The following is a 24,552-nucleotide window of genomic DNA, read 5'->3' as shown; positions in this document are numbered from 1 at the left end:
AGGTGAGCACTTTGGTGATAGTGATCACAATTCTGTTATGTTTACTTTAGTGATGGAAAGAGATAGGTGTATACCACTGGGCAAGAGTTATAGCTGGGGGAAAGGCAATTACGATGAAATTAGGCAAGATTTAGGGAGCATAGGATGGGGAAGAAAACTGCAGGGGATGGGCACATTAGAAATGTGGAGCTTATTCAAGGAAAAGCTCCTGTGTGTCCTAGATAAGTACGTACCTGTCAGGCAGGGAGGAAGCTGTAGAGTGTGGGAGCCGTGGTTTATGAAGGAAGTGGAATCTCTGGTCAAGAGGAAGAAGAAGGCTTATGTTAGGATGAGATGTGAAGGCTCAGTTAGGGCACTTGAGGGTTACAAGGTAGCCAGGAAAGACCTAAAGAGAGAGCTCAGAAGAAGACATGAGAAGTTGTTGGCGGATAGGGTAAACCTTAAGGCTTTCTATAGGTATTTAAGGAATAAAAGAATGACGAAAGTAAGATTAGGGCCAATCAAGGATAGTAGTGGTAAGTTGTGTGTGGAGTCAGAGGAGATAGGGGAAGCACTAAATGAATATTTTTCGACAGTATTCACTCTAGAAAACGACAATGTTGTCGAGGAGAATACTTAGATACAGGCTACTAGATGAGGTGGGATTGAGGTTCACAAGGAAGAGGTATTAGAAATCCTACAGAGTGTGAAGATAGATAAGTCACCTGGGCCGGATGGGATTTATCCTAGGATCCTCTGGGAAGCCAAGGACGAGATTGCCGAGCCTTTGGCATTGATCTTTAACTCGTCATTGTCTACAGGAACAGTGCCAGATGACTGGAGGATAGCAAATGTGGTTCCCCTGTTCAAGAAGGGGAGTAGAGACAACCCTGGTAATTATAGACCAGTGAGCCTTACCTCAGTTGTTGGTAAAGTGTTAGAAAATGTTATAAGAGATAGGATTTACAATCATCTAGAAAAGAATAATTTGATGAGGGATAGTCAGCGCAGTTTTGTGAAGGGTAGGTCATGCCTCACAAACCCTATTGAGTTCTTTGAGAAGGTGACCAAACAGGTAGATGAGAGTAAACCGGTTGATGTGGTGTATATGGATTTCAGCAAGGCGTTCGATAAGGTTCCCCATAGTAGGCTATTGTACAAAATGCGGAGGAATGGAATTGTGGGAGATACAGCAGTTTGGATGGAAATTGGCTTGCTGAAAGAAGACAGAGGGTGGTAGTTGATGGGAAATGTTCATCCTGGAGACCAGTTACTAGTGGTGTACCGCAAGGGTCGGTGTTGGGTCCACTGCTGTTTGTCATTTTTATAAATGACCTGGATGAGGGCGTAGAAGGATGGGTTAGTAAATTTGCAGACGACACTAAGGTCGGTGGAGTTGTGGATAGTGACGAAGGATGCTGTAGCTTACAGAGAGACATAGATAAGCTGCAGAGCTGGGCTGAGAAGTGGCAAATGGAGTTTAATGTGGACAAGTGTGAGGTGATGCACTTTGGTAGGAGTAACCGGAAGGCAAAGTACTGGGCTAATGGTAAGATTCTTAGTCGTGTAGATGAGCAGAGAGATCTCGGTGTCCATGTACACAGATCTTTGAAAGTTGCCGCCCCAGGTTGACAGGGCTGTTAAGAAGGCATACAGTGTTTTAGCTTTTATTAATAGAGGGATCGAGTTCCGGAACCAAGAGGTTATGGTGAAGCTGTACAAAACTCTGGTGCGGCCGCACTTGGAGTATTGTGTACAGTTCTGGTCACCGCATTATAAGAAGGATGTGGAAGCTTTGGAAAGGGTGCTGAGGAGATTTACTAGGATGTTGTCTGGTATGGAGGGAAGGTCTTACGAGGAAAGGCTGAGGGACTTGAGGCTGTTTTTGTTAGAGAGAAGAAGGTTGAGAGGTGACTTAATTGAGACATATAAAATAATCAGAGGGTTAGATAGGGTGGATACGGAGATCCTTTTTCCTGGATGGTGACGGCGAGCACGAGGGGGCATAGCTTTAAATTGAGGGGTGAAAGATATAGGACAGATGTCAGAGGTAGTTTCTTTACTCAGAGAGTACTAAGGGAATGGAACGCTTTGCCTGCAACGGTAGTAGATTCGCCAAAAATAAGTATATTTAAGTCGTCTTTGGATGAGCATATGGATGTACATGGAATAGTGTCGGTTATATGGGCTTCAGATTGGTATGACAGGTCGGCACAACATCGAGTGCCGAAGGGCCTGTACTGTGCTGTAATGTTCTATGTTTTATGTTCACCTGCACATCTGCCAATGTGGTATACTGAATCCACTGTACCCGTTGTGGCTTCCTCTACATTGGGGAAACCAAGCAGAGGCTTGGGCTTTGCAGAACACCTCCACTCGGTTCGCAATCATCAACTGCACCTCCCAGTCACGAACCATTTTAACTCACCCTCCCATTCCTTAGATAACATGTCCATCCTGGGCATCCTGCAGTGCCACAGTGATGCCACCCGAAGGTTGCAGGAACAGCAACTCATATTCCACTTGGGAACCCTGCAGCCCAATGGTGTCAATGTGGACTTCACAAGCTTCAAAGTCTCCCCTTCCCCCACTGCATCCCAAAACCAGCTCAGCTTGTCTCTTCCCCCCACTGCATCCCAAAACCAGCCCAGCACATCCCCGCCTCCCTAACCTGTTCTTCCTCTCACCTATCCCCTCCTCCCACCTCAAGCTGCCCCTCCATTTCCCACCTACTAACCTCATCCCCGCTCCTTGACCTGTCGGTCCTCCCTGGACTGACTTATCTCCTCCCTACCTCCCCACCTATACTCTCCTCTCCACCTATCTTCTCCTCTATCCATCTTCAGTTCGCCTCCCTCCCCTCCCTATTTATTTCAGAACCGTCTCCCCATCCTCCTTTTCTGATGAATGGTCTAGGCCTGAAACGTCAGCTTTTGTGCTCCTAAGATGCTGCTTCGCCTGCTGTGTTCATCCAGCTTCACACTTTGTTATCAAGCATCTACCTATCTCAGCCATAAAAATACACTTGGCCTCTACCCCATACCTCTCTGTGGTAAGGAGTTCCAAACTCTCAATTCTCCGAGAGAAGAAATTCCTTCTCATTTCAGTCTTTAATTGGCACCTCTTTGTTCTGACACTATGCCCCGGACTCTCCCATGAAGAGAAATATCCTCTCAGCATTTACCTTGTCAAGTCTCTTTAAAATCCTAAATGCTTCAATGAGATCACCTCTCATAAATTGTAGTGAGTATAGGCTGTTTAGCCTTTGCACATAAGACAATCCCTCCATACCAGGGATCATTCCTAGTGAACCTTTTCTGAATTGCCTCCAATGAAATAATACCTTTCCTTAAATAAGCGGACAAAAACTGATGCAGTATCCCAGCTGTGGTCTCACCAGCATCTTGTTCAGCTGGAGTAAAATTTTCCCACTTTTATATTCCAATGCCCTTGAAATAAGGGCCAACATTTCATTCGCCTTCCTATTGCCTGCTGCACCTGTGTGCTAAGTTTGTGTGTTTCTTGTACAAGAATGCCTAAGTCCCCATATATTGCTGCTTTCTATAGTTTTTCTTCATGTAAATAATATTTTGTTCTTTTGTTCTCCCATCCAAAGTGAACAACTTCACATTTTCCCACATTATATTCAATTTGCCAATTTTTGCCCACTTATTCAACCTACCAATAGCTCTCTGTAAACTGTATCCCTCTCGCAACTTGCCTTTACACCTATTTTTGTGTGTCTGCAAGTTTTATTACAGTACATTTCCTCCAGGTCATTAATATATATTGTAAACAGTTGTGGTCCCAGTACTGATTCTTGTGGAACCCCACTAGGCATGGATTGTGAACCTGAAACAGAGCCCCTTATCCCAACTCACTGTTTCCTGCCCAGTAGCCAATTCTGCCTCCTTAAATGTCCTATAATGTTAAGTTGCCACTGGATTCACTGAGGGATGAATTTTAAGAGGAGTGGGAGTTGTTGGGGGTCACTGATGGGGGAGGGAGGGGGCGTTCTGCTTGTCCCTCTGGAAAGAAAGTTGATCTGAGATCAATCAATTTACATACCACATTCAAAGTGGGCCCTATCAACGTGAGAATTGGCATAGAATCATTGAATCTCTACAGTGGGGAAGCAGGCCATTTGGCACATTGGGTCCACATCAACCCTCCGAAGACCCACCCTCTTACTCCTATCTTGGTAACCCTGCATTTAACCATGGCTAATCCGTCTAGCCTGCACATCTTTGGACTGTGGAAGGAAACCAAAGCACCTGGAGGAAACCTATGTAGACATGGGGAGAACATGTAAACTCCAAACTGACAATCGCCCGAGGCTGGATTCAAACCCGGGTCCCCTGCACAATGAGGCAAGAGTGCTAACCACTGACCCACCTTGCCCAACTTAGTGCAGAGTTCTCTTGTCTCTCACCCAGAGACTTAAGGTTCAAATGCCACTCTAGATACTTGAGGATAAGACCTAGGTTGATTCTGCAGTGCAGGACCAGATAAGTGCTGCACTGTCAGAAATGCTGTATTTTTAATTGAGTCATTTAACCAAAGTCCCATCTTGCCTTTATAAATGTACATAAAATAACTTACAGCAAGGGCAAGGGTTTTCTCCCCAACGTGTCAGCAAATATTTATCCATCAATCAACATTGCTGATGTCTTGTCGCACTGCTGTTTGCTGGGGTTTACGGTGCCCATCTCAGCCACTGTAGGAATTGAACCCTTGCTGTTGGCACCACTGCGTATCGCAAACCAGCTATCAAGACAACTGTGATCACCGACCCCTTCGAGGTCACCATGAAGGTCCCACCTCCTCAATCGCAGTCCATGCTGAGGGATGGTGACCCTCAGGTTAAACAACCTCTACTGAGAGAGCTACCCGATGGTGTTCTTGGTTATGGTGCCTTTATATTTACTGTGCACAAATTAGCTGCTATGTTCCCTTATTACAACAGAGATCTTTTCTCTCATTGACTGCAAAGCACACAGAAATGCTCAGAAACTGAAAGATGCTATATAAATAATAATTTTTTGATCTTGTAAGAATGTGTGAACTGTGAGCGTCACTAGGATGGAAATAATAGTTTGTCAGAACATGTATGCCCTGTTTAGGTAGCTACAATGCTGGCTGAGTCAGGTACAAACTTCATTGTAGACACTTAGTAAGTACAGATTAATCATTGTAGAATCTTACAGCACATAGGCCTCATACCTATACCAGCTCTTTTTTGGAGCTATGTAATCAATCCTGTTCCCTTCATTGTTGCTCATAGCCCTGTAAGTTTTCTCAAGTGATTATCCTGTGGAAAACTAAAAAGAAATCTCTTCATTCTCCTCTCGGGGTCTTTCTCAATGACCTTAGGGTCTGTGTGATGCTGACCATCTCAGTTTATCTGCTCCCTCACCCTCTCTAACACATGCCCCTCTGGAGTTGCTGCACTCCGTTCTTTTGGGTCCAGACTAACATTGTTATCAAACCTACTGACAAGGACAGTGCTGTTTGGCGAATTGACCTCTAATTCAGAGGCTGAGCACTAACATTCCAAGACTTCCTCCCTCCTACCTCCCCCTGGACCACCAAGTAGCAAACCATTGTAGGCAGGAGAGTTACTGACATCCTGTCCACTGGAGACATACTCATCATGGATTCCCACCTCTTGGTCCCCCAATTCCAAACCTCGTTCCCAAAATCCACAAACAGGACTGCCCTGTTTAACTTTGGTTCCACAGTACTGATTGTTTTCTACTTTCACTCTGCATTTACTTCTCTGTCCACTTTCTCCCCACCTATATCTGTGGATCTTCTGAGGTCCCTTAGCTATTTTAAGTGTTTCCGATTTCCTCACCCACGCTGTTACCTCTGACCACACAAGTCCAATCCCTCTACACATCTGTCCCCTACCAGGACACTCTGAGGGCTTGCTGTTTCTTCCTTGAACGAAGGTCCCCATCTACCACCATCCTCCACAGCCTGTTTAAACTGAGAAGGTTGTTCTTTGAATGACTGAGCCATAAGAATGTGGAAGCAGGTAATTTGGCCCGTTGAATCGACATTGACCCTCTGAAGAGCATCCTACCCAGACCCATCCCATCCCTGTAATCCTGTATTTGCCTTGGTTAATTGACCTAGCCTGCACATCTCTGGATACTATGGCAATTTAGCATGGCCAATACATCGAACCTGCACATCTTTGGAGCTTAGAACAGCAAGGAGTGATGTGATGGAAGTGTGCAAGATCCTGAACAGTCTTGACAAGTTGGAATTGAAAAATGTGTTTCCTGGATGTGATCCAGAGGATACTGTTTTTAAAATCCCAGTACAGAGATGAGTTTTATTTCCTTAATAGGATTGTGCTTCTTTGGAAACCTCTGCCTCAGAAGGCAATGGAGGTGGAGTCACTGCAAACAGTCATAGCTGTAACAGCATGGAAATGAGACCCTTTGGCCCATTTTTACTGTGTCAGTCACCAGTCTACCCATTCTAATTCATTTTGCAGCACTTGGCCCTTTCAAGTACTCCTGTAAATAATATTTTTAAAGTGGTGACAGATTCTTGTTGAGGAAGGGAATCAAAAATCATTGAAGGTAGATTGGATTGTAGATGTTCAAACACAAAAAGATCAGCTGTGATCTTCCTGAATGGAGGTATTTTTTTCTAATTTGCTGCACATCGCACTTGTTCTCTCATCAACAATCTCTCATTAACTTGTCTCACATTTTCAAATGAAATGTTTTGGTTTTGGTACAGGAATGGGTCCTAGTTATTGCCTGTCTCTTTGTGAGATATTCCATATTCCAGTCCCACTCAGGTCACCTCCATCAATCTTTTTCCAGCATGTAGATGACTCGATGGTGTTGTTTCTTGTTCTTGGCCAAAACTGGAAACTTTGCCACCATTTTCTTTGCTTACTTTCAGCTGATTAATCCATTTACTTCTCTGTCTCCATTCCTAGAGATAGGCTTTGCGCAAATATTTATTCTGAGCTCAGTGACTTCCCCAGTTTCCTCTTCAACTATATTTCCTCACTCGCACTTGCTGTATGTTCTTCCATGTCTGTCAAACCTTATTCTGATGCTGCAACCTTCTATACTAACACTTCTCTTATGTCAGCCAAGTTCCTAAGGAACGTCCAACTGACCCCTCCACCCCCAACATATGATTGACCGGACCCTTGACTTTGTACATCACCTTTCGTACACCTCTACTCTCACCCCATCAATCTGCACCCCAAAACCATGATGGGTTCCATCCCAGTCTCTGTATTCAATGGATCATCCTTTGCCATTTCACCACCTCCAGGAGTGATGCCACACAAAGATTGATCTTTGCCTCGCTTTAGTGCATTGTAAAGGGACCTCTGTGTCATGCTGGTCCCCCATTTCAATCAACCCCAACAAACAAACATGTACTAGGAGAGCTAGGCCATGTCATCCCTTCAGTCTGCTCACCATTCAATAAGATTACGGCTGAAACACATACTACACACTACACGTTCCTGCTTATCCCTGATAACTTTTCACCCCCTCGCTTATCAAGAATCTATTTAGCTTTGCCTTAAAAAGATTCAAAGACTCTGCCTCTTCAAAGATTTCAAAAATGCCACTGCCTTTTGAGGAAGAGAGTTCCAAAGGCTCTCAACTCTCAGCAGACCAAATTTCTTCCTCTTTGTTTTGAAGGCCTTATTTTAAAACAGTGAGTCCCTAGTTCTGGAGTCTTCTGCGAGAGGAAACATCTTTTCATCCATCCAAACTGCTCAGAATTTTATATGTTCAACAAATTTTCCTCTTACTCTTCCAAATTTCAGCACATAGAAGTCTAACCTATCTAACCTCTCTTTGTAAGAAAACTGGCCCATTTCATCTATTAGTCCAGTAACCACAGAAACACAGAAAACAGGAACGGGAGTAGGCCATTCAGCCCGTCAAGCCTGCTCACCAATCAATATGATCACGGCTGATCATCCAACTCAGTACCTTGTTCCCTCTTTCACTCCATACACTTTAACCTCTTTAGTCCAAAGAATCTTTCTAACTCCTAAAACTTCACTGAACTGCTTCTATGCATTTACATCATTCCTTAAATAAAGTTATAAATACTGTACACAGTACTCCAGATGTGATCTCACTAACATCCAGTGCCTTTCTCATGGCAATTTTCCATGCAAGTGGGGAAGATGTAAAATTTGTCCTTTAACCTCCTCTCTCTTCATTTTCCAAGGCAGAGAGCAGTTCTTTAGGTGAAGCAGTGATTTTTACATACATCTTTCAACTTAGTCTTCTATTCATTGTTCATTATGTATTCTGGGCGCCCTATTATAGGAAAGATGTGGATGCTTTGGAGAGGGTTCAGAGGAGGTTTACCAGGATGCTGCCTGGACTGGAGGGCTTATCTTATGAAGAGAGGTTGACTGAGCTCGGTCTCTTTTCATTGGAGAAAAGGAGGAGGAGAGGGGACCTAATTGAGGTATACAAGATAATGAGAGGCATAGATAGAGTCGATAGCCAGAGACTATTTCCCAGGGCAGAAATGGCTAGCACGAGGGGTCATAGTTTTAAGCTGGTTGGTGGAAAGTATAGAGGGGATGTCAGAGGCAGGTTCTTTACGCAGAGAGTTGTGAGAGCATGGAATGCGTTGCCAGCAGCAGTTGTGGAAGCAAGGTCATTGGGGTCATTTAAGAGACTGCTGGACATGCATATGGTCACAGAAATTTGAGGGTGCATCCATGAGGATCAATGGTCGGCACAACATTGTGGGCTGAAGGGCCTGTTCTGTGCTGTACTGTTCTATGTTCTATGTTTAATCCATTGCTGACAGTGCAGTTACCTGTACATCGGGGAGGTCAGGCCTGTTTTGTAGGATACTCTTATTCAGTACGCAAGCATGATCCCCAAGCTTCCAGTCCCCTGCGATTTTAGTCCTGCACTTTTCACTTAAACTCACAAATCTGTCCTTGACCTACTGGACTGTTCCAGTGCAATTCAATGCAAGCTTGGAGAATGGCATCTCATCTATCACTTTACAATCTGATGGACTCAGCACTGAGTTCAATAAATTCATATATAATCTCTGCCGCCTTTGATTTTGGTTTGTAGCTGTTCATTATTATCATTCATACCAAATCTGAATACATCTTTTTGTTTCTTTGTTTGGCCCATCACTACTCTCCTTTCATTTACTTAGCAGTGTTTTTGTCATTTATTCTCCTTACAGCTCCAGGCCATTCACCAACCTGCAAGATAGTTGAGTTATGTGAAGAGAAACTGGATTAGTTAGTGCTGTATTCAATGGAGATCAGGAAAATGAGGGGTGAATCTCACAGAAACCTATAAAATTCTAAATTGTAGACATCCCTCCCATCAACCAACCAAGTCGTACCTACCACCAGTGTCCACCTATCCTCACCATTCCGCCTCCACCCCTTCCTCCCAACCCTCTATATCTGCAGGTCCTCCTAGCTCCACATCTAGTCCTGAAGAAGGGTAATTCCCAAAACATTGCATTCACCTTTTCTCTAGATGCTGCCTGGCCGGCTATTTGTCCAGCCTCCTGTTTGTCTCCCTATAAAATTCAAAGGACTGGACAGGATAGGATGTTCCCTATGACTGGGGAGTTCAGGACCAGGACTCACAGCCTGTGGATATGTGGAATACACCTCCTCTCACCGATCTTCCTGCAAGAATGTCATCCAGTATTCCCAATTCCTTTGCCTGCGCTGCATCTGTTCCCAAGATGAAGAATTCACAAGTGTGAGGTGATGCACTTTGGTAGGAGTAACCGGAAGGCAAAGTACTGGGCTAATGGTAAGATTCTTAGCAGTGTAGATGAGCAGAGAGATCTCGGCGTCCATGTACACAGATCGTTGAAAGTTGTCACCCAGGTTGACAGGGCTGTTAAGAAGGCATACAGTGTTTTAGCTTTTATTAATAGAGGGATCAGGTTCTGGAACCAAGAGGTTATGGTGAAGCTGTACAAAACTCTGGTGCGGCCGCACTTGGAGTATTGTGTACAGTTCTGGTCACCGCATTATGAGAAGGACGTGGAAGCTTTGGAAAGGGTGCAGAGGAGATTTACTAGGATGTTGCCTGGTATGGAGGGAAGGTCTTACGAGGAAAGTCTGAGGGACTTGAGGCTGTTGTCATTAGAGAGAAGAAGGTTGAGAGGTGACTTAATTGAAACATATAAAATAATCAGAGAGTTATATACGGTGGATAGGGACAGCCTTTTTCCTAGGATGGTGACGGCCACACGAGGGGGCATAGCTCTAAATTGAAGGGTGAAAGATATAGAACAGATGTCAGAGGTAGTTTCTTTACTCAGAGAGTAGTAAGGGAATGGAACGCTTTGCCTGCAACGGTAGTAGATTCGCCAACTTTAGGTACATTTAAGTCGTCATTGGATAAGCATATGGACGTACATGGAATAGTGCAGGTTAGGTGGGCATGAGATCGGTATGACAGGTCGGCACAACATCCAGGGCCGAAGGGGCTGTACTGTGCTGTAATGTTCTATGTTCATTCCACTCCCAGACATCCCAGATGTCCTTATTTTTCAAGGACCACAAATTCCCCTCCACAGTGGTCAAAAATGCCCTTGACCGTGTCTCCTGCATTTCCCATGACTCATCCCTTACACCCTCCCCGCAATAACAACCAAAATAGAATCCCCATTCTCCTCACGTACCACCCCATCACCCTCCGGATCCAACACATCAGCCTCTGGTACTTGCGCCATCAGCAATCCGAACCCACCACCAGACATTTTTCCCTCCCCACCCTTATCTGCTTTCTGGAGGGACCACTCACTCCGTGACTCCCTTGTCCGCTCCACACTGCCCTCCAACCCCACCACACCCAGCACTTTTCCCTAAAACCGCAGGAAGTGCTACACCTGCCCCTACACCTGACCCCATCCCTGGTCTCAAGAAAACCTTCCACATCAAGCAGATGTTCACCTGCAAATCTGCTAATGTGGTATACTGCATCTGCTGTTCTAGATGTGGCCATCTCTACATCGGGGAAACCACGCGGACGCTTGGAGACCACTTTGTGGAACACCTACACTCGGTTCATGATCAATGACTGCACCTCCTAGTCGCGAACCATTTTAACTCCCCCTCCCATTCCTCAGACGACATGTCCATCCTGGGCCTCCTGCAGTGCCACAATGATGCCACCCGAAGGTTGCAGGAACAGCAACTCATATTCCACTTGGGAACCCTGCAGCCCCATGATATCAATGTGGACTTCACAAGCTTCAAAATCATCCCCTCCACCCTACTGCATCCCAAAACCAGCTCAGCTTGTCCCCGCCTCCCTAACCTGTCCCTCCTCCCACCCTCATCTCCTACCTACTAACCACATCCTGCCCCCTTGACCTGTCCGTCTTCTCCACACTCACCTATCTCCTCCCTATATCCCCACCTACACTCGCCTTTACTGGCCCCATCCCCACCTCTTTGACCTGTCTATGAAGGATCTAGGCCCGAAATGTCAGCCTTCCTGCTCCTCTGATGCTCCTTGGCCTGCTGTGTTCATCCAGCTCCACACCGTGTTGTCTGTGGATATGGGTTATGTTTTCTAGAGTTAGATACAATTCTTAGGACCGAAGTCATTAAAGAGTATAGGGAGAAAGTGAGAAGAGTTGGTTGATCTGCGAATGACCCACTCCTGCTCCTACTTCCTTTGTTTCTAAGGCCCTGACGGTCACAGACACTCACGCAACCACCCCTGCAGAGGGCTATATCCTGGGGAGGTCACAGGCACTCAGCCTCCTTTGCCGGAGAGGTCACCGACACTTACTCAGCATCTCCAGCAGATGGCGATGTCCGGACGGGAGATGGGGAGGTCACAGACACTCATTCACTATCCTCAGCAGAGGCGGGCGATATCCTGGGAGGTCAATTGCACTCACTTAAGTAACCCCAGCAGAGGGCGACGTACGGGGAGGTCGCGTACGCTCACTTAGTATCCCCGGCAGATGGCGATGTCCTGGGAGGTCATGGACGCACGTAGGCTCCCCAGTAGAGGGCGATGTTTTAGGAGTTCGGGCGCCGCGCTGCTGTTTACTAAGGTGGTGGCGGGCAACTCGGGGTTTGAACTGTAACTGTAGTGAGCATTGAGGTAGATGGTATGTTGCTGCTTCGCTGCTGCCGATCGTCGGGGTTTTTACTGCAACTACGGGCGGTCGATCGAGGGCCCCCCTCAGCGGGGAGATGTTTCCGGAGTGTCAGCAACGAGGCCGGAGGCCGGTACCGCTGCTATGGCCTGAGTCACCGGCAGCTGCTGCGGCTTCAGGGCCGGGATACTGGCGCCTTCCTTCAGGGTCTGATCACCAACGATGTCGAGGATGTGATGAGCGGGCGTCAGGAGGCAACTTACTGTCATCTGCTTAATTTGCAGGGGAGAACATTATTCGATGTGATTCTGTACAGGTCAGTCAGATAAGCCAGCATCTGAAATGCTCAACGATTCTTCTCTCCATCAGCACTGCATCTCTGTTGAGTGGTTCCAGCACTTAGTTTTATTTTTAGATTTCCAGCATATGCAGTATCGTCCTTCACTGGGGCCAGCATTTCGTAAAGTTCGTTTCTTTCGTAAAGAATTGCATTTATTTATTGCACATCCCGAGTTGCCCTTGGGAAGGTGGTTGTGAGTTGCCTTCTTGAACCGCTACATCCGTGTATTGGAAGTTGACCCACAGTGTCATGAGGGAAGGAATTCCAGGATTTTGACGCAGTGACAGTGAAGGAACTGCATTATATCTCCAAATCAGGATGGTCAATGGCTTGGGGCGGATCTTATAGGTGATGGTATTCCTGCTGCTCCAGTCCCTCCAGATGATAATGGTCGTGAGTTTGGACAGTGTTGTCTTTGGAGCTTTGGTGAATGCCTGCAACTTGTAAATGCTGTACGTTGCTGGTAGAGGGACTGGATGCTTGTGGACGTAGTGCCAGTCAAGCAGGCGGTTTTGTCCTTGGTGCCACATTTTTCTGAATTCATGAATAATTTAGTGCCATTTTAAATCAATCTGTCCATGAAAGATCAATTGAAAACATGATATAGTGAAAACGTCTATACATTGCTTACTTCCAGTTCACGTCTCTGTTTAAAAACCTCTGTTGCAAAATAGCACTGCTTTTACTGACAATGCTTTGCAATGGCAACTGCCTACCACAGGCAAATGGTATGGGAAATTCAGTTTTATGTAAGAGTTGATTTTAAAAAGGCCCTGCTTGTAATTTGACAAATAATTAGGCAGTTCCAGATGTAGTAGACCTGTGTTCCCTACCAATTTGAAAAGTGTCTTACCACTGTTGTATGCTTCTGAGGTGATTTAGGAATATTAGCTGCAATTTTTGATCAAGACGATAAGATGCGACATTGTGTACCTGAATCATTTGATTCCTTCTGATAATTTAATGATTACGCTTCAGGGCAATTAAGAAATTTTTTTATATTTCAGTGGCAGCAGGATCAGCAACTAGAGGATTACAGATTGATGGTAGTTTGCAGTCGAAACAGAACCAACATAAAGCAGTTTGATAAATTATGATCTGGCATATGGTGTCAAAAAGGGTCATGGAATTAGAGGCAGGACTAAGATTCAAAAGAAAATTTGTTGGTAGCAAATTGAAGGGGAAACTAATTACAGGGTTACGGGGCAAGAGAAGGTTTTATTTGGATAGCTGTACCCAAGAGCACTCACTAACACAATAGGCCAAATGGCTTCCTTATCAGCTGTATCATTACAATTCTAATGTACACTGTACCACCTATTAGTGCGGCAGGTTAGTACGACAGGCCATGAGTAGACTTTTGTGACAGACAGGAACGGTCATTGATAATGGGAACTGCAGATGCTGGAGATTCCAAGATAATAAAATGTGAGGCTGGATGAACACAGCAGGCTAAGCAGCAGCTCAGGAACTCAAAAGCTGACGTTTCGGGCCTAGACCCTTCATCAGAGAGGGGAATGGGGGGAGGGAACTGGAATAAATAGGGAGAGAGGGGGAGGCGGACCGAAGATGGAGAGTAAAGAAGATAGGTGGAGAGAGTGTAGGTGGGGAGGTAGGGAGGGGATAGGTCAGTCCAGGGAAGACGGACAGGTCAAGGAGGTGGGATGAGGTTAGTAGGTAGCTGGGGGTGCGGCTTGGGGTGGGAGGAAGGGATGGGTGAGAGGAAGAACCGGTTAGGGAGGCAGAGACAGGTTGGACTGGTTTTGGGATGCAGTGGGTGGGGGGGAAGAGCTGGGCTGGTTGTGTGGTGCAGTGGGGGGAGGGGATGAACTGGGCTGGTTTAGGGATGCAGTAGGGGAAGGGGAGATTTTGAAACTGGTGAAGTCCACATTGATACCATATGGCTGCAGGGTTCCCAGGCGGAATATGAGTTGCTGTTCCTGCAACCTTCGGGTGGCATCATTGTGGCAGTGCAGGAGGCCCATGATGGACATGTCATCAAGAGAATGGGAGGGGGAGTGGAAATGGTTTGCGACTGGGAGGTGCAGTTGTTTGTTGCGAACTGAGCGGAGGTGTTCTGCAAAGCGGTCCCCAAGCAACCTGTCTCTGCCTCCCTAACTGGTTCTTCCTCTCACCCATCCCTTCCTCCCACCCCAAGCCGCACCCCCAGCTACCTACTAATCTCATCCCACCTCCTTGACCTGTCCGTCTTCCCTGGACTGACCTATCCCCTCCCTACCTCCCCACCTACGCTCTCTCCACCTATCTTCTTTACTCTCCATCTTCGGTCCGCCTCCCCCTCTCTCCCTATTTATTCCAGTTCCCTCCCCCCATCCCCCTCTCTGATGAAGGGTCTAGGCCCGAAACGTCAGCTTTTGTGCTCCTGAGATGCTGCTTGGCCTGCTGTGTTCATCCAGCCTCACATTTTATTATCTAGGAACGGTCATTGCCTTGGTTTATTCAGCAAGGAATTTTGTGACGTGACTTACTAAAATTAGGTCATACAAACATATGAAATAGGAGCAGAAGTAGACCATTTTGCTGCTCAAGCCTGCTTTGCTATTCAGTGTTGATCTGTTTGTTTTGAATTCTACAATCCCATCTACCCTGAACGCATAATTTCCCTTGTCTAACCGGAATCTATTAATCTCTACCTTTATAATATTTAATGACTACCTCTGCCTCCTTCTGAGGCGGAGATTTCACACAACCCTCTGCAGAAATAATCTCTCTTCACTTCCTTCCTAAAAGGAATTTTAAAATGGTTCTCCCTTGTTCTGGACTGACCCATAAGAGAAAGCATCCTTCACATGCCCACATTGTTGAGATAATTCAGGATCTTGTATAGTGCAATGAAATTATCCTTCACTCTTCTATTTTTTTAAAATCTATTTTTCTAATCAACCTGTTCAGACGTATTGCACACCTCCGGAGCAGGTGGGACTTGAACTTGGGCCTCTCAGTCCAGGTGTGGGGATGTTAGTGTTGCACCACAAGAGTATCCTTCACACTTCTAAACTCCAGGGGAAACAAGGCAATTTGTCTAATATATCCTGAACACAATTTATTCATTTCACCTATCAATCTAATAAACCTTACCTGAACCATCTTCAATACATTTACACCGTTCCTTAAAGGACATCATATCTGCACACAGCATTCAGGTTATGATCTCACCAATGCCCTGTTTAATTAAACATAACCTTATTTTTATATTCAATTGTTCTCATAATAAAGGATAGCATTCCATTAACCACCTTGATTATGTTGTTGCAGCTGTAAACTAACTTTTTGTAACTCGTGCACTTGAAAACCTAGATCCCTCTTCAGCTTAGAATTCCACACTCGTTATCCTCCATTTACATGATACTTTGCTTTTTTGTTCTTTCTGCCAAAGCAAAAAAAAATTGATTGTACTTTTTAAAATGCTCCATCTGTATCAAAAAATATGCATAAACTAAAGTTATGATGCCTACTGGCATATGGACCCTTGCCAATTAGCCTACAGTATCATCAGCATATTGTCAGAAAATTATGTTATATAGCATTGTAATTCGTCCTGTGCTGTCATTTCTGAACCCCTCCTACCCCATTGATCTCCGTATTATCCTATTTAAAATCATATTGTTTTGCCTTTCTATTTAAGGATTAAAATCTTATTTTAAATCCACTTTAAAATATCTTTAAATGAGTTTTGAAATTTGGTATACAAATAGTTGTGTTGATAAAATGGATTATTTTACTACGAGTTGTTGGTAAAATTGGCGCGTTAGATCTTTCACAGTGGCTATTGTTATCTCTTTTAAATGCCAGGTTACACAAAAGCAAAAACGAAGAGCCAGCTATTCTCCTGGAATGTGATGCCACATTACTTGATGCTGTTCAGAAGCATTTAAAAGTTTACAAAATTCGAAGGAAAATGAAGATATCCCCTTGTCCGGAGCTTTCCCTATGGTCAGTGCTCTCATTTGCACCGTCAACCAAAGCTGGCAGCGCTTTAGAAGTAAATGCAAAGAAAGTGGTGGTGTGCACCATTGATCCTAGAACTGATGCCATGGGATGGCGATTAGTTTTGAACAAAATGGACAACCCTTTGGCTATTGTCCCAGGCAGTCATCTAGGAGATATCCAGGACTACCATAGATATCGGTATCAAGTAGGTAAGGAGTATTTACAGCTTGCAAACTGAAACTGGCCTAAAACTCCACAATGCCTTATATCTCGGAGGGGTTGCCATGTAAAATATTCTACAAATGGTTTTACCTTTTGAAGCCTGTTACTAGTACCTTCACCACAGTGAGTAACACAACTGAAGCAATGTGCTCCTAAATACAATTCAACTTCTGTTATGTATTGGCAAATAAGCAAATTTAGCATTTTTCAGAAAATTATCTTTGTAAGCAGGAACTATTCCTGAAGAATGAGCAGATTTTTGATTGAGAGCAATGTAACACATCAGATGATGGCCTACACCCTTCACTCTGGGCTGGTTGTTCAAAGCCCCAAATTATCCAAAGTTTCACTGGTAGAGAAGATTTAATTTTGTCTGTTATTGTATACATTGTGTTGCAGCCCATCTCCCTCTAAGATCCTGTGACCACCTTCCTGATTCAGAGACTAACTAGCACTGTAGGAGTAGGCCATCCTGCCCATTCTACCTATGATGTTGAATCATATATCTTCTGCTTCAACACTATTGTCCTTGATGTGATTAATGTCTAGAAGTCTGTTGATTGCTTGACTTGAATATGCTCAATGACTGAGCTTCCCCAATTCTTTGCTCTGGGGCAAAGAATACCAAAGATTTGCCACCCTCTGAAGAAATTCCTCATCTCAGTCCAAAATGGTCTAACCTTTTTTTCTGAGACTCTGTCCCCCTGGCTGTAGAATCCCAGTCATGGGCAGCACCCTTTCTTTGACTCATCACATGTACCCCGTAGTTTCTTTATATTTCTGGGCCTTGCTATATTTCTGATATTGGGAACTGCAGATGCTGGAGAATCCAAGATAACGAAATGTGAGGCTGGATGAACACAGCAGGCCCAGCAGCATCTCAGGAGCACAAAAGCTGACGTTTCGGGCCTAGACCCTTCATCAGAGAGGGGGATGGGGTGAGGGTTCTGGAATAAATAGGGAGAGAGGGGGAGTCGGACCGAAGATGGAGAGAAAAGAAGATAGGTGGAGAGGAGAGTATAGGTGGGGAGGTAGGGAGGGGATAGGTCAGTCCAGGGAAGACGGACAGGTCAAGGAGGTGGGATGAGGTTAGGAGGTAGGAGATGGAGGTGCGGCTTGGGGTGGGAGGAAGGGATGGGTGAGAGGAAGAACAGGTTAGGGAGGCAGAGACAGGTTGGACTGGTTTTGGGATGCAGTGGGTGGGGGGGAAGAGCTGGGCTGGTTGTGTGGTGCAGTGGGGGGAGGGGACGAACTGGGCTGGTTTTGGGATGCGGTGGGGGAAGGGGAGATTTTGAAGCTGGTGAAGTCCACATTGATACCATTGGGCTGCAGGGTTCCCAAGCGGAATATGAGTTGCTGTTCCTGCAACCTTCGGCTGGCATCATTGTGGCACTGCAGGAGGCCCATGATGGACATGTCATCTAAAGAATGGGAGGGGGAGTGGAAATGGTTCGCGACTGGGAGGTGCAGTTGTTTGTTGCGGACGGAGCGGAGGTGTTCTGCAAAGCGGTCCCCAATCCTCCGCTTGGTTTCCCCAATGTAGAGGAAGCCACACCGGGTACAATGGATACAGTATACCACATTGGCAGATGTGCAGATGAACCTCTGCTTAATGTGGAAAGTCATCTTGGGGCCTGGGATAGGGGTGAGGGAGGAGGTGTGGGGGCAAGTGTAGCATTTCCTGCGGTTGCAGGGGAAGGTGCCGGGTGTGGTGGGGTTGGAGGGGAGTGTGGAGTGAACAAGGGAGTCACGGAGAGAGTGGTCTCTCCGGAAAGCAGACAGGGGTGGGGATGGAAAAATGTCTTGGGTGGTGGGGTCGGATTGTAGATGGCGGAAGTGTCGGAGGATGATGCGTTGTATCCGGGAGGTTGGTGGGGTGGTGTGAGAGAACGAGGGGGATCCTCTTTGGGTGGTTGTGGCGGGGGCGGGGTGTGAGGGATGTGTTGCGGGAAATGCGGGAGACGCGGTTAAGGGCGTTGCCCCATCGCTGTATTTCTGCTGTGGTACAGAATCATGATGATCATGAAGGGCTTCCCTGGCCCACCTGTGAGATCCAGAACCAATTTTGGTGGATCTACAGCAAAAGGGATATTTGCCTCTAGGAGAGTGGGCTCTGCCATACACTTGTCTCTCACTCAATGCCTTAGGGAGGAGCTAACATCTCAGTCCTTGATTAACCAGTTATTGATGGGTCAGTCTGATACATGACAATGCGAACCTGCAGCAGCACTGTTGTCGAAGGCAAAAATATCCTTTTATACTTACTGAGGTAATTGTAACAATTGGGTGGGTTGCATTCACTGTTCAAATGGCAATGTATTCGACTTATGGTGAGTTAGGCTGTTCACCTTGCCATTGTGTCAAACTTCTTGTACCTCTGTCCTACAAGCAAGATCTCAGGCATTCGCTGATCTATTATCTAATATCTCCTTTGTAAAGTGGGTTCAGCGTTGATCCAACAATTTCAGAAGGCGTGTCATGTTTGGGCCTAGGCCCATTTTCCTGCATATTTAATCAACAGCTGAACCAGTCAGGTGTGTGAAGGAGTGAATTTTATTTGCCTTTGAAAGTTTCAAGTGCCTTCAAGGAGCTAGACACAACCCTCTAAAAGGGGTCCATAGTATGTGTTATTTTAAAATTTTACTTCATTGACAACATTGGGCAAAAGGGTGCTAAACTCTGAAAATGATTAAATGATTAGTTATTTGAATTGTATATGAAAATTGAGTTTAATTATATCAAGGATAGTAGGTAATCTTTTCTTTATTTAAGGAATTGCTGAAGGGGTGAAGGACCTTCCATCTGGAGAAGCAATACCTCTGGAATCCAATCTAGTTTACATGAATGGGATCAGTTTCACGAAAGGCTGTTATATTGGACAAGAGTTGACAGCTCGTACTCACTACACAGGTGTGATTAGGAAAAGATTGATGCCAATACAACTGGACAACCCCTTACAGCCTGGCAGTCTTCCTGAAAAGGCCCAGATTGTGACTGAATCTGGAAAATCGGCTGGAAGGCTCAGGAGTTACACTGGTGATGTTGGCTTAGCCTTGGTTCGACTGGCCTTTGCGAATGAACCACTTCACCTGCGTACAAAAGGCGATGCTCAGGTCCTATTGAAGGCATCAGTTCCAGATTGGTGGCCAAGTGATGAAAATAAATGAAAGAAAATATTTTTAGTATTGAAAACCACATTTCGTGGGAAAATATTTTCCTAAATAAACAATTGGATTTGTGAAAACTCAAAAAAGCTTTCATTAACCCACTATTACAGTTTCATCTTCTGACTTCTTTAGGAAGACTTTTCATCCAAATCACCTGGCAATTTGCTGGGATGAATGTCTAAAAGAAACATGACTTAGTTGTCTGTAGGTATCTAATTTGATCCCTCCTATGTACTGGTTTTAATCTTAAGGAAACCATTTGACCAATCAGAATTTGAGCAATTTAAGTGTTAACCCATGGAAAGATATTAAGATGTGAAGAATGGAATAACTGCACATAATATTACATAGATAGTTAATATTGCTAGTTTTCACTTGTTGTTTCTGTAATATCATTATTTTTGTTCCATTATTTGTTCTCTGACCACTTAACTTGAAGATCAAGGGCTTGATTTTAAGCCCCATTTGGGAACAGAGGCAGGTGGTTGCTAAAGTTAGCAGCGCTGGCTCTCTAATTCCATCCTGCTTTGTAGGGGAAGGGAATGGTACGGCTATATTAACTAATAGCCACTAAGTCCCAGTCACTGTTCTTCAACTGGCATGTCCAGTCAGCCTATCAGTTCCCAGTGGTAGTAGGAACCAGTTGAGCTGTGTGGAGTCCCCCTTCTGTATGCAGACCAGGAGTCTGTCCTCCGAGTACACTTAATGTCCTCTTCCTGTTCGCAGCAGTAGTCACAGGTTGTCCTGTAGAAGAGTTTTGCTTTTCAAAGTAGTAGCCTGGCTGCAAGGTTGGCTTTCTTAATTAAAACTGTTAAGAGAGTACACCTCCATCTTGATGTTCCACCTCCGCCACCAGCACCACCACCTCCACCACCACAACCCTCACCCCCCCCCCAACCATTCACTTCCCTGTATCGACACTTGTCAATCTGGAATGCCTCTAATCCTCTGGCCTTGACCCAGTCCACAGGGGACCAGGAGTAGACCATTTAACCTCTTGTGCCTGCTCTGCCATTTTAAATTATGGCTGACTATCTACCTCAATGCCTTTTCCTGCGCTTTCTCCAAATACCTTTAACATCCAGAAATTTATTCATCTCTTTTTTATGAACAGATTTAATTGACTACCCCATAACACACTGGGGCATAAAATTCCAAAGATTCATTACCTCTTGAGTGAAGACATTGCTGTCATTTTTGGCTTAAATGTACCTGTGCTAATTCTGTGACTTGGTCTCCTGGTTTGTAACCCCAACCCAAGCCATAAGAAAACATTTCTCTTGGATACACGCTGACTCATTCATCAAGAACAATCTCCTCCTATTGTAAACTGGAGAATAGAAGCAAGTCAAGTTTCTGCAATCTCCCCACACAGACAGACCCTCTTTAGGAATTAGTCTGCCAGACCTTTAACGCGTATACTTTTTGGTGAGTATATGCTTCCTTGTGTAAAGGAACCAAAACTTCAAACAACACTCAGCTCTGGTTCAACCTGCATTCTATGCAATTGCAGCAAGAATCTTTACTCCTCTATTCTAATTCTGTGCCATTGAAGGCCAACATACAATTTCCTTTCTGAATTGCTTGCTGCACTAGTATATCAGCTTTGGGTAATTTGAACAATTTTTTGTTTGTATAAATTTGTTTATAATTTGACTGTCATTAATCTGTCTGACTGGGATGAATTGGGAACCAAAAGAATTACAAATGCTATCATGTTGGTCTTGTGAGATTGTCTGACCACGTTGATGAAATAGAATGAAGGAACAGAAATTGCCTTCCTAACTCTGCTGTACCTGGAATTTCTTAGTGATAGTAACCAGATGCCAAAAATACAAATTGATTTGAGCATAAGATATTTTGAAAATTTAATGTACAATGTTGCTGACTGAGGCATGCACTAATGGTGTGACTGGACACATTTTCCCTATCTGCTTATGGAAAGCAACAGATTCCAGACCTGATTAGTTTCCTGAGTTGCAATACCAGTTTTTTTCCCTTGTTTCCTCTCTGTTCCTCTGCCACACCCAACGTGGCTGGAAAACATTGATAGTAGCAATCATATGCTACAATGCCAGGCTGGTAGCATTACTGTTTTGCCCTTAAAAAGGCTAGCTGGCGGAGAAACAGCTGAGTTCTGTCCAGTCATGTGAAAAGGCCATTGACCTGAAATGTTAAATCTGTTTCTCTCTGTTGCTGTCAGACCTGCTGAATATTTTTGGCATTTTCAGTTTTTTTTTGTTACCTCCTCCAACCTGGTGACTTATTCACAGAGGTAATGTTGGTCAATTTGATACTTGGATGTCATTTATGTGCCCTTCACCTTTCAGATATCTCAGAAACATTTGTTCCATGAATGTGAGAGTATTGTACATTTGATTCTGGAATATCACATAGTAGCCGTCAGAATAATGATGGCCCAGACTTGACCTTGTGTGAAGCAGATGATTATATAAACCATCGCCACCACCGTCCCCCCCCCATTCCTGTGTCTTTCCTTATGTAACATGCAAGTGAATATTTGATACATCTATGCAGTGCATATTGATGATCCATAAATATATGGGCTGAATGGACTTCGCTATGCTGCACTGTGTTTGCTTTGATCCCATATTTTTAAAGTTAACTTCAGATGAGGGCAAGACATACAAGTTACCACCACAGCCACCTTCAAGGCAATTGGCCTTTTGTAGAATACAACCAGACTATTTCAGTTTTAACATCTGTGAATGTTAAAAATAGGCATTATCAATTTCCCAGATCTAACATTTACTCTACGGGTATTGACTGAAGTATAATATTAGAACTGATAAAATGTTGCACATTTCATTGTCAAGGAAAATCTGAATTAAATGTTTCATAAAAACATTTCATGCCTCATTGTTGTTTTTTGCAGTTACGAGTTACTCCTAATAAAGATGTTCACTAGTTTATGTATGGTAAGGTAAATAAGCATCATTTTGGGTTTATTTGTTACTAGTATTACAGTATTTTCCAAGTCAACCGGTCATGAATAACAGCATGAGGACAGATTTGAAAACATAATCTAGACTGTCACTTCAACTCAATACTGACAAGTCAGTCAGCTTAGACTTTTAAACCAATACTTGCTTACATAGATGTATTTGCAGAATAGGAGGAGGTCTTGATCAATGTACTTCACTCAACCAAGCAGAATACACTTTAATAATTATGGGACCTTGCTGTGCACAAACTAGATGTGAAAGATGTCATATAAATGCAAGCAGAGATAATGGGAACTGCAGATGCTGGAGAATCCAAGATAACAAAGTGTGGAGCTGGATGAACACAGCAGGCCAAGCAGCATCTCCAGAGCGCAAAAGCTGACGTTTCAGGCCTAGACCCTTCATCAGAGAGGGGGATGGGGAGAGGGTTCTGGAATAAATAGGGAGAGAGGGGGAGGCGGACCGAAGATGGAGAGAAAAGAAGATAGGTGGAGAGGAGAGTATAGGTGGGGAGGTAGGGAGGGGATAGGTCAGTCCAGGGAAGATGGACAGGTCAAGGAGGTGGGATGAGGTTAGTAGGTAGGAAATGGAGGTGCGCTTTGAGGTGGGAGGAAGGGATGGGTGAGAGGAAGAACAGGTTAGGGAGGGTGAGAGGAAGAACAGGTTAGGGAGGCAGAGACAGGCTGGGCTGGTTTTGGGATGCATTTGGGGGAGGGGACGAACTGGGCTGGTTTTGGGATTCATCTTCACCATCCCCGCAGACCTCCCACTGACTGAGGACGAATGGTCAGTCCTAAGCAAGGGGCTCACCTTTGTCCCCCTACAACCACACATCAACGAATACCAGTCACGTTTGGACATAGAGCAGTTTTTCCGCCGCCTTCCCCTCCACGCTTACCTCTTCAACCGGGAGCCTAACCCTCCCTCCACTGACCCCTTCACCCTCCTCCAACACAAGTCCTCCTCCTGGACACCACCCCCAGGCCTCCTACCCTCCCTCGACCTCTTCATCTCCAACTGCTGTCGAGACATTAACCGCCTCAACCTCTCCACCCCTCCCACCCACTCCAACCTCTCCCCTGCAGAATGGGCAGCCCTCATCTCCCTCCGCTCCAACCCCAACCTCACCATCAAACCTGCAGACAAGGGTGACGCAGTGGTAGTATGGCACACTGACCTCTACATCGCCGAGGCCAAACGCCACTTCTCCAACACCTCCTCCTGCCGCCCCCTTGATCATGACCCCACCCCCGAGCACCAAACCATCATCTCCAACACCATCCATGACCTCATCACCTCAGGGGACCTCCCACCCACAGCCTCCAACCTCATTGTTCCCCAATCCCGCACAGCCCGTTTCTATCTCCTTCCCAAAATCCACAAAACTGCCTGCCCTGGTCGACCCATTGTCTCAGCCTGTTCCTGCCCCACCGAACTCATCTCCACCTATCTGGACTCCATTTTCTCCCGTTTGGTCCAGGAACTCCCTACCTACGTCTGTGACACCACCCATGCCCTCCAGAACTTCCAATTCCCTGGCCCCCAACATCTCATTTTCACCATGGACGTCCAGTCCCTATACACCTGTATTCCTCATGCAGATGGCCTAAAGGCCCTCCACTTCTTCGTGTCCCGACCAGTCCCCCTCCACCGACACCCTCATCCGCCTAGCCGAACTCGTCCTCACCCTCAACAACTTCTTTTCGATTCCTCCCACTTCCTACAGACTAAGGTGGTGGCCATGGGCATCTGCATGGGCCCCAGCTATGCCTGCCTCTTTGTAGGTTATGTGGAACTGTCC

At 45.3% G+C, this 24,552-nt stretch overlaps 1 protein-coding gene across 1 annotated transcript; it reads left to right on the top strand.

Moving 5' to 3' along the window:
• The first annotated feature begins 12,049 nt into the window (after positions 1–12,049).
• Positions 12,050–22,653, top strand: iba57 (iron-sulfur cluster assembly factor IBA57). The gene is made up of 3 exons (XM_059640138.1): positions 12,050–12,421; positions 16,259–16,605; positions 19,391–22,653. Exons 1-3 carry the CDS (start codon positions 12,120–12,122, stop codon positions 19,783–19,785), a joined length of 1,044 nt encoding a protein of 347 aa, XP_059496121.1. The 5' UTR covers positions 12,050–12,119; the 3' UTR covers positions 19,786–22,653.
• The last annotated feature ends 1,899 nt before the right edge of the window (positions 22,654–24,552 follow it).

Source organism: Stegostoma tigrinum, chromosome 2 (assembly GCF_030684315.1).
Source record: "Stegostoma tigrinum isolate sSteTig4 chromosome 2, sSteTig4.hap1, whole genome shotgun sequence".
NCBI classification, from domain to species: domain Eukaryota; kingdom Metazoa; phylum Chordata; class Chondrichthyes; order Orectolobiformes; family Stegostomatidae; genus Stegostoma; species Stegostoma tigrinum.
This window is presented reverse-complemented; position numbering and strand designations above follow the sequence as displayed.

Excerpts from the sequence above, each read along its gene's own strand:
- iba57 (XM_059640138.1), top strand. The coding sequence starts at position 12,120 with ATGTTGCTGCTTCGCTGCTGCCGATCGTCGGGGTTTTTACTGCAACTA. Across the intron at positions 12,422-16,258 it reads TTCGATGTGATTCTGTACAG|GTTACACAAAAGCAAAAACG; the intron begins GTCAGTCAGATA and ends TTTAAATGCCAG. Across the intron at positions 16,606-19,390 it reads TAGATATCGGTATCAAGTAG|GAATTGCTGAAGGGGTGAAG; the intron begins GTAAGGAGTATT and ends TCTTTATTTAAG.